The sequence below is a fragment of the Glycine soja genome, chromosome 1 (assembly GCF_004193775.1).
Source record: "Glycine soja cultivar W05 chromosome 1, ASM419377v2, whole genome shotgun sequence".
NCBI lineage: Eukaryota > Viridiplantae > Streptophyta > Magnoliopsida > Fabales > Fabaceae > Glycine > Glycine soja.
This window is the reverse complement of record NC_041002.1, coordinates 11,036,594-11,046,913: the sequence shown is the minus strand read 5'-3', so window position 1 is coordinate 11,046,913 and position 10,320 is coordinate 11,036,594. Positions and strand designations below refer to the sequence as shown.

Below are 10,320 nucleotides of genomic sequence, written 5' to 3'. Positions count from 1 at the left end.
AAGTATTAAAAAGTTTTTTCAAAACTTTGAATAGCACATGAGTTTTTGACAAAACCTTTACCAAAGAGTTTTTACTCTCTGGTAATCGATTACCATATTGTTGTAATCGATTACCAGTAGCAAAATGAGTTTGAAAAAGTCTTCAAACTGAATTTACAATGTTCCAATTATTTTCAAAAGGCTGTAATCGATTACAATGTTTTGGTAATCGATTACTAGCGCCTTTGAACAATGAAATTCAAATTTAAATGTGAATAGTCACATCCTTTCACTCAAAAGCTTTGTGTAATCGATTACACTTATTTGGTAATCGATTACCAGTGACTGTTTCTGATAAATCAAAAGATGTAACTCTTCAAAAAGGTTTTTGACTTTTTCAAATTGGTTTTAAGTTTTTCTAAAAGTTATAACTCTTCTAAATGGTCTTCTTAATCAGACATGGAGAGTCTATAAAAGTAAGGCTTTGTTTTGCATTTCAATAATCTTGAACACTTATTCATACAATCCTTTACAAGCCTTAAATCTCTTTGAACTTCTTCTTCTTCTTTGTACCAAAAGCTTTATGAAGTTTTCTGGTTTTCCAAACCTTGAAAACTTGTGCTATTCTTCTTTTCATTCTCTTCTCCCTTTGCCAAAAAGAATTCGCCAAGGACTAACCGCCTGAATTCTTTTTGTGTCTCTCTTCTCCCTTTTCCAAAAGAACAAAGGACTAACCGCCTGAATTCTTTTGTGTCTCCCTTCTCCCTTGTCAAAGAATTCAAAACGACACAGTCTGAGAATTCTTTTGATTCTTCCCATTCCCTAATACAAAAGTGTTCAAAGGACTAACCGCCTGAGAATTCTTTTATATCCCCATTCACAAAGTATCAAAGGTTTAACAGCCTGAGATCTTTGTCTTAACGCATTGGAGGGTACATCTACTTGGGTTTGACTGAGAACAAGAGAGGGTACATCTCTTGTGGATCAGTTCTAGTGGAGGGTACATCCACTAGGTTCAAAGAGAACAAGGGAGGGTACATCCCTTGTGGATCTTTACTTGTAAAAGGATTTTTACAAGGTTGAAAGAAATCTCAAGGACCGCAGGTCGCTTGGCGACTGGATGTAGGCACGGGTTGTTGCCGAACCAGTATAAAAACTCTTGTGTGTTTGTTTCCTTCTTCCCTACTCTTTTACTTTTCGTTGTGCATTTAATTTCCGGTTTTACTTTCTGTTAAGTTTCTCTTCTACTCCTCATTCTCTTAACAATTTAGTAAAAGCCTTAAAAGAGTAATTTTTAATTGGTAAAGGTTTAAGAATAATTAATTCACCCTCCCCCCCTTTTTAATTATTCTGAGGCCACTCGATCCAACAAAAAAACCACAACAGAAATATGATTTCTTTATGTTATGGGTTAATAAACATAACAAAATTATATTTTCATTGTGATTTTTTTAAAATTATTTAATTTATTGTTTAATTAATACTTTTATGGATCTAATTTTAATTTTTGTTTTCTTTTTTTTTAGATGGGTCGCACAAAGCACACTGCCTATGTCTCCAATGCAGAGGTAGGGGAGAGGCAAGCAACTTGTGACTGCATCAGCACGTCATGATGTAGAGTTAGCTTGGAGACAATAGCAAGCAACATAGTAGCCAGAGGTAAAAGAGGCACATGCACAACTTGAGGTAGAGGCACAACTTGGTTGTATCACCAAAGCTCTGTTTGGAGGAGACCCCATGGATTTGACTTTGCTCTGGTCTTATAAGACCACATAGCTGGGCATGTGTGGATCGGTCAATCTAAAGATAAGCTGAAGCTGGCTAGCCATGGTGGCAATGTTATGCCTTACCCTACCCACCCGACAAGCATGTATGAATCTGCATGTACAAATCTTCTACTTGCAATACCTCTGTGATTTGGATTGCAACCATAAGTATGCTTGGGGGGCAGCTATGTTGGTTTATCTTTATGACTAATTGTCATATGCAAGCAAGTATGGCAGCAAGCAAATGGCATGTTATATGAAGCTACTTATGGTAAAAATTGTTTTTTTTAACATAATTGTTTGTTTCTTAGTATTATATAATGCTAAAAATATATTCATGTGTTTACAGGCATGAGTGTTTAAGAGCCTACCAACCATTCCTTGAAGTGAAAAGGTGTTGGATTGTGACCGCAAGCACCACGAGAAGCTTCTTGCGGCTAGGTGGTTTCGTTTAGGGGTATTGACAAGGCTGTTGGGACCAAGGAGTTGTTGGATCGGTTGTAGATGACCAATGTTGTTTAGTCCTCATATGCATCATGTAGAGACATCATACCTTTTAAGGACTAAACATACTACTCTGGCTACACCGGAGTTGGAACAGACATGGCACCTTATCTATCGGAAAGGGTTTTAAGGCAGTTCAGGTACATATAGAGGATTCCCGTGGACCAACTCAAGCGTCTGAGTGCATATGGGAAGTGTTGTGAGGCATGGATTGAGTGGGAGTAGCATGTGGTGGCATTGGGTGAGGTTGTTCGACATAGGGATCCATAGACCTACACTACAAACTACTTGCCTTGGTATTATGACCATTCTCATTCATACTTGATTCTACCATAGGAAGGAGAACCACCACATAGTCTTGTATTTCACCGCAGCCTCTGCCTCAACCACAACCATAACCTAGTAGTGGTCAAATACTAGATTATGTATCAGGTGCTATTTACTCCTTTAGGTAATGCAAACAATATTTTCATCATTTTTGTTTAAATTTTTAATGGAAAAAAATACTAATTGTATTGTTAAATATTTATGTAGGATCGATTTTAGATTATGTTAGCATCCACGCAGAGATTGTTGGACATGAGAGTTGTAACTGACGGCACAGATAGTCATTAGGTCATACAACAACTTCTGCTGATGGCACATGAGGGTTTTGCAGCTGGATGCAACTCAGCTGAGGAGATGCTACTGTCAAGGAAGAAAGCCAACAGAGGTGGTAGAGGAGGTGACCGCAAGGATAGTTGAGCTTTGTTTAGGGCATTTGTCATTTTGTATTATTTTATATTTATGTATTTGACTGATGATGTTCTTTGTACATTTTTTTATATTCTATGAACTTGTATTTAGTAGTTTATGTTTTTCTTGTTTTTATGTTTAAATGACACGTGCCTAGTAATGTAATAAAGAACAAAATTTTGGTTGGATTTAGAAAATTAACAACAACAACTAACATAAATTGCAATCAAAAACATGATTACCTAGACTTATCATCTTCATTAAAGCTTGTTCTCGCCATTGATCCACACATTAGACTAATGATCTCTTCGACAGTTCTTGGTTATCTTGGTTTACGTAGAAGGGCAAGGATTTCTTTTGGAGACCAACCAACTATTGCATACAACTCGATCAGACCTTTAAAACTAAACTATGGAAAGATGAAAAACATATTTCCCACTTCATTGTCATCTTTAAGCTCCATACAATTGTACTCAATATAACTAATAAACCACTTTTTGAGTGATACTTTGTGTAAGTTTTTTGTCATTTGCATGCATTTCGTTGGTAGAACTCACGTTTGGATGCTTGTTTTGTCTTGTAGAAGTATAACCCCTCAATTGACTGAAAAGAGTAAAAATTTGCACTTTACTCAAAGATTTGAAGACTCTATCAACTTGATCATGATCATAATGTATCCAACATAATCTTGGTGAGCATGATGACCATGGTGAGATCACAACACCCTTTTTCAAACAACACCAACATTTTAACGACGACCATAGTAAACTCACTATGGTCATAATCATGTCATGATGGTTGTAGTCAATTGATCATGCCCTAGAGTTCAACGTCAATAGTTTTCAACTATGGTCATGGTAGATTTCAACACGGTAGTAGTGCGCCTCAAACAAGTTTGTTATCTTAGGAAGCTATAAATAAGGGCTTTAAAATTTGTAGAAACATATTTTAACTATTTTACAAATTTAACAACACTGAGGGCTTTTGAGAGTTTTGAAGCATGGACAACATCGTAAAGACGAATTGTGATCATCATTCCTACCTTGTGGCATGTCTATGCTAATTTCTCATAGACTTTCTAGTTTTTCTTTGTTCATGAGCGACTAGTCATCCTAGTAGAGGGATTATGATGTAACTGTCTAATTGTACCCATTTCTCTGCTCTTAATAGAATTCCTCAATGTTTTATGTCAATTAATTATCTTCTTTATTCTTATTGTTTATTTGAGAACTAATTAATCCTATGCTTAATCAAATGTACTGTGGTGATCATCTATGTAAGTTGGGTAGACCTAGGTAAAGAATGTTTTACACCAAATTGCATGATCAAACTATTTGGGTAATGTCTGATAGATTAATTAATCCTTAATTGATCCTCCTTGGAATTCATTATATCCTTTGACTTAAATTGATATATTCATGATCATCAAGGTATTGATTGAAGGCAAAGAGCATCCTTTGACCTTGATCACAAACTTTGATTGACTTTGGGAATCGGTAATTAACTCTGAAAGGAACTCCATTAGTACAGGAATTGGGGGAAAATTGGTACTAGTGAATCATAATCCCTGATCACTTTTAATATCACTTAAATCTCTTTTATGCAATAGTTTATTTGTTTTGTTTTAAAACCAAAACCACAAAATACTTCAATCATCATTTAAATTATTTCAATTGTTTAGTTTAACAATTTTGACTATTTAAGAATACAACTGGTCTCTAGGATTCAATAACCAGACTTTCAGTCCACTGTTTCTATTGCCTAGGGTTCAATTGTTCTTGTATGAACATTATTTTTATGCATCAACAACCATCACCTATATATACAGGTTTACGATACAAAACCTTAAATAAACTTTTTGCACCTTCAACGACATCTGTAACTGCTTTCCTCAAAGCAACAAGAGACATTACCTCGCTAATTTTAATGAATTTAGGACCATTAGGACATTCAAACAATACCCCCTCATAAGTTGATACAACATCACCATCGTAATACACAACAGTAACGACTCCTTCCATCTGCAATCCAATATGGTTAAATATCAAGACAATGCAATGAGTTGCCTTAGGCTACTTGTATTTATTAGCATCTTATATTGTTCTCTCATGAGTCAATCATCAGCAACGACCAAGATTGCATCGACAAAATAGACGGTTCAAATTGCATTGAGCTCTACAGGGCATTGTTGGCTTGTCAGACCACCATAAATATGGTTGTTAAATCATAATATTAAATATTAAATCTTACTTTTAAAAAAAACTAAAATACTTTTTTAAAATTAAAAAAAAAAAAAACAATGAAATGAGGATTATGTTGTGTTTATCAACACAACAAAATTTTGCTTTCATTGCACAATGCAAGGTAAGAATAAAATTACAAAATGGAATCATACTTCCATTGCAAAATGGAATTTTGTGGGAAAAATCAAATAACACAATGAAATCATGATTTTGTGCTATTTGGGGGTGAAAAATAACAACGGAAATACGATTCTATTGTACACATGTACAACGAAAACATACTTCTATTTTTTTTTTCACACCCCCAAGTGCACAACAAAAACCAAATTCCGTTGTGCAATTTTTCAAGGGGAAATTTTGGAATATGGCTAAAGAGCACTCACATGGGTAATGCCATTAGCAAAAATGGTTGCGTAAATAGCAATACCCTTATTTACCTCTTTTCATTAACTTGTTAACTGGGTGGGCATAGGTCCATGAGTATGTTTGGTTTCTCCTTTGTTTTTTCTTCTTCCTTAAGTTTGGCCTACTTTAGCCCAACATTTACTTCCTTATTTATTTTAGGAAATTGATATTTGCCCTCCAAAGCTTTTGGCCCCTACCATGAATGCGGCAAATGCTAAAATATCCTTTTGCTTCTTTCCTTCCATATTGGCACCCATCCCATCATTTCTGACAAGCTAACAAAATCACGATTCAGTTGTGTTGTAAATTTGTCCCACAAGAGAATCACGATTGCGTTGTATTACTAAATTGTAATATAACAAAATCGTGATTTTGATGTGTAACATGAATTCTGACAAACACAAAATTAGGATTTCATTATGTAACAATTTATGCAGAGAAATCATACTTCTATTGTGCTTTTTTCAATAAATAAAAAAATTACAATGAAAGTTTGTTTTTGTTGTACACCATGCAAAGAATCATACTTTTATTATACTTTCTTAATTGACTCTCACTTGCACAATGAAATCATGGTTTCATTTTGTACAATTTCCACACACCCAACTGCACAAAGAAAACATACCTCCATTGAACTAGTGGAGGTGCGAAAAAAGATTATAATGAAATCACAATTCTATTGTACAACATTTTTCACATCCCTACTAGTTGCAGTAGAGTAGGTTTTCGTTGCGCATTGTGAAAAAAGATATCTTTAAAATTTGAGAATATTGGCAAGACCAAAAGTAAAATGGTTGGGACCATCTTTATTTTATCTGCTTTTTTTCCTCTTATTTACAATTACGCAAGCCGAGCTCCTTCTAGAAAGGGACAAAAAAAATGGGAGAATGAAGGTTAAGGTTATAATTAGTGTTTAGTTTAAATCACACAATTTTACACAACTAGATAAATCATATTTAATTCGCTAGATTACCCGGACCCATTTAAGGCAAATGTCTAGTTTAAATCACACAACAAATTAAACAAAAAAGAAATAACAAACTAAACTACATTACAGAAAACAAAAATTGACCTATTACAATAAAAAAATGAAAAACAAGAAAAATGAAAAGAAAAGATGAAGAAAAGTCTTGTATTAACCACCTTGACCCTTCGAACCTTACCACCCTATTGTCTCCGGATTTTTATTTACTGTCATTGTTGAAAGCCAATGAAGAGATCAGTAAATTGATAGAATTTATCAACTAAAAGAAATCAACTCAAATAAAGCAGGCAGGTGTGTGGAAATCTTTAACGGGGCGGAAAAAACTACGAATAAGAAATTAGAAAAACAACATAAGTTAAACAAAAAAAATTATAATGAAGAGAAACGATAGTTGAGTGAATTTATTAAATTGTGGTTAAGACTTAAGAGCCACCTTGGGGTGTTAGAAATAGGTAAATGTAAAGGCAAATGCTAATAAGTAAACAAAGTAAATATAAATCTATAGTGTTTGTTAGGAACTAAGTAAATGTTTTTAATTAAATCTCATATTGATTGTCTTACTTTTTGAAATATAGCTTATATATTTATTAAACAACTTTATTTTATACGATTTTAAGATAAAATCTAACATAATATCAGAACTAAACTATATTCTTAGAATTTTAAACTTTGTTGTTCACGCACAAGTCAACCGTATGCATAAAACTGGCAAAGTGTAAGAATCACTATTTTACACTATCTAATCTAATGATGAGCGTATATTAATAAGATTTTATCAAAAAAAAAAATTACACTTTTAATTTCATAATCATTAATTGCTTTGAAAATACAAGTCACATTTGAAGTTTCTTCCCAAATAAAATTTGTATTCTCACTTAGGACTTAGACTCTCTTCATGCTCATCCACCAAGGCTAGAAGATTATGTGTTCTTTCCAATCAGTGGGCAGCCATCGTGCAGCTTCAGATTAGGAAGGTTTGACCACACGGATTCCGATAATATATTCAGACCTTTTTGTGCTTGAGCACCAGAGGCTTGACACTTATGTATTTGTTGTATCCTTACTTGTTGTATGCTAACAAAGGATGATCCCAAGGTCCTTCATGGTTGTATACCAACCGACCTATCATTTATCTTGTATGCATGTTTCAAATTGATATTCGAATGCTTTCAGTCGCAGTTGAATGCTTTTAGACTATGTCTAGTAAACTCTAGGTTAGACTTAGATAAAAGAACACAACAAATAGATTAAGGAAGAACACTCACTTATCCTTGTTTAACACCAAGCTCCAACAACGATTTCACGAGCTTCTCTACATCCATGGAAGACTCGCCACCTTCCCTCACAGCCCCAATAGCTTCCTCTCTCATCAACTTCGCTCTTCTCTTCTCAGCACTGTCTCTAACCATAACCGCTTTCACGACCTGACCCCACTCATCCGGGTCGGGCACAAAATCCGACCCTTCACAAACCCGCACCCCTAGCCCTCTATCTTCCACCAACATCTTAGCATTCACAAACTGATCCGCCTCCATGGGCCACCCCACAATCACAACCCCACTCGTCATCGCCTCCAACACCGAGTTCCATCCGCAGTGACTCACAAACCCCCCCACAGCTCGGTGACTCAGTATCGCCACTTGTGGGGCCCACCCGGTTACAACCAAGCCCCGACCCGAAACCCGATCCGCAAACCCCTCCGGTACCAACCCGAACCCTTCATCCATTTCTTCCTTCGTGGAAGCCGTCTTCACCACCCACACGAATCTCGTTTCGGATTTTTCTAATCCCACCGCCAATGCTTCCATTTGTTCCTTTCTCATCAACTTCTGACTCCCAAAGCAAACGTACAACACCGACGCTTCTTCCTCCACCTCGTCAAGCCAACGCAAAACCTCGGATCCTCTATTTGGGTCGGACTCAGCCCGACCCAATCCCAACGGCCCGACCGAAAACACACTCTTATGACCCAACTCTTCTTTAATGTGATCCAAATAAGAACCCTCCAACGCGCGGAACGTGTTGAACACGCATCCCCAGCTCGCGTCGTTAAGAAGCATGCTCTCTCTAACAAACTCAGACTCCGGCTCCGATTCCTTGTAGCGGAGGAACAACGTGGGGAGGTGCTCCCTCTTAAACGACGGCGTTCCCGGAATTTCGGGAAAATTAATAATATTATTATCTCCCTGTGAATTGTAAAAGTGTAGATTTTTCCAGCAGCGCTGGAGGATGGCGATTAAGGACGCGCCGGAGCAGTAGAACGTGATCCTAGGAATACTGAGTTGGGAAGCGAGTTGCTGAGTCCAACCGAGGAAGAAATCGGAGACGAGTGCTACAGGAGGGTTACTGTGGGTTGCGAACCAGTGGATAATTTCTGGTTGGAGTTTGGAGAGGGCGTTGATGAAGGGGTAGTTTCCTCTGTTGCCGACCTCACGGACGTTCTCTGCGCCAGCGGGGATGTTAGGGTGGGGAGGGAATGGGAGAACTAAAGTTTGGACCGTGTTTGGATGCGAGGATAAGAGAGGGTTTAAGATAGGAACGTTTTTTGGTGTGATTATGATTGTGACGGTTAGGCCTCGTAGGGCTAAGTGGTGGATGAGGTCGAGGAGTGGGAGGATGTGGCCCTGTGCTGGGTATGGGAACGCCAGGATGTGAACTTTGTTCATGGTGTTTGGTGTTGTTGGAATTTGAAGACAGAGAACTAGCCAATTGCAAGATTAATATAATGAAAGGGTTGATAACTTAATATGCAGCAAAAGCATTTTGAGAAGAGAATACTAGAATAAAATATTAGTTGTGGTGCAGAATTGTTGGTTGTCAGTAGCTTTTTGACTTCACTCATCATGACTTATCAGGTGTGCTGTGAGAGGGACCTGTTGCTAGATTTTTTACTATGAAATTTGTTTGGCTTTGTGGACGGAAATAAAAAGATAAAAAAATGAGATTTTTTTTTTGAATTAAAATAGGTTGCGAAAGATGTAGGTAGATCTACAGAAATTTTTTCTTGTGTCTTTTCTTTCTCCTTAAATCAAACGCAGTCTAAATGTTACGCTTGTACTTTAATTTTGCTACTCTTTAATTTTTTATATGAGATTTTTGGCTTTTTTATTTTTTTATTTGAAAAAAAAAACTGTAACTTTAATCTGATTTTCAATATTATTAATTGTAAAGCACCAATTTTTTCTTATTAATTTTTTAATTTAATGGTTGATTAATAATATGTTAATATTATGATGTGATAAAAAATATTAAAACTTAACAATTATAAACTAATTTATTTTATTATACTGTAGAAAATGAAAATATATGTATCTATATGAAAAATTAAAAATTGAACTAAAATTATAATTTTTTAAAAATTTAAAATTAAAATTAGAAAATAATAAAACAAAAACACAAATAAAAAATTAAAGAGAGATTAAAATTAGTATAATTTAGTTAAAAATTAAAATACTTATTCACGCGTCTCACGAGTTTCGATCACAGTGTGTCTTGGTCTCCGTCAACGTAGTGGGGACATGCTTCAACGCAATTATTGAGCTCTTTGTTGATTGGCGCGTTTTTATTATTCACTCGCGCGTTGATGGTTAAAATTCTGTCTAATGGCTTAACTACCGCTATCGTCTTTTTAAGTCGTTCTTGAGTCTTTCCATTAAAATATGTTTTTTGATAGTATTTCTTTTTTACACTTAGCTTCCATTTA

The 10,320-nt window shown here is 35.7% G+C and overlaps 1 protein-coding gene across 1 annotated transcript; it reads right to left on the bottom strand.

Moving 5' to 3' along the window:
* Positions 1-6,563: 6,563 nt before the first annotated feature.
* On the bottom strand, positions 6,564-9,410 carry LOC114412549 (UDP-glycosyltransferase 89A2-like). The gene is made up of 2 exons (XM_028376481.1): positions 7,883-9,410; positions 6,564-6,823 (listed from the first exon to the last, which is right to left on the bottom strand). Exon 1 carries the CDS (start codon positions 9,281-9,283, stop codon positions 7,883-7,885), a length of 1,401 nt encoding a protein of 466 aa, XP_028232282.1. The 5' UTR covers positions 9,284-9,410; the 3' UTR covers positions 6,564-6,823.
* Between the last annotated feature and the right edge of the window lie 910 nt (positions 9,411-10,320).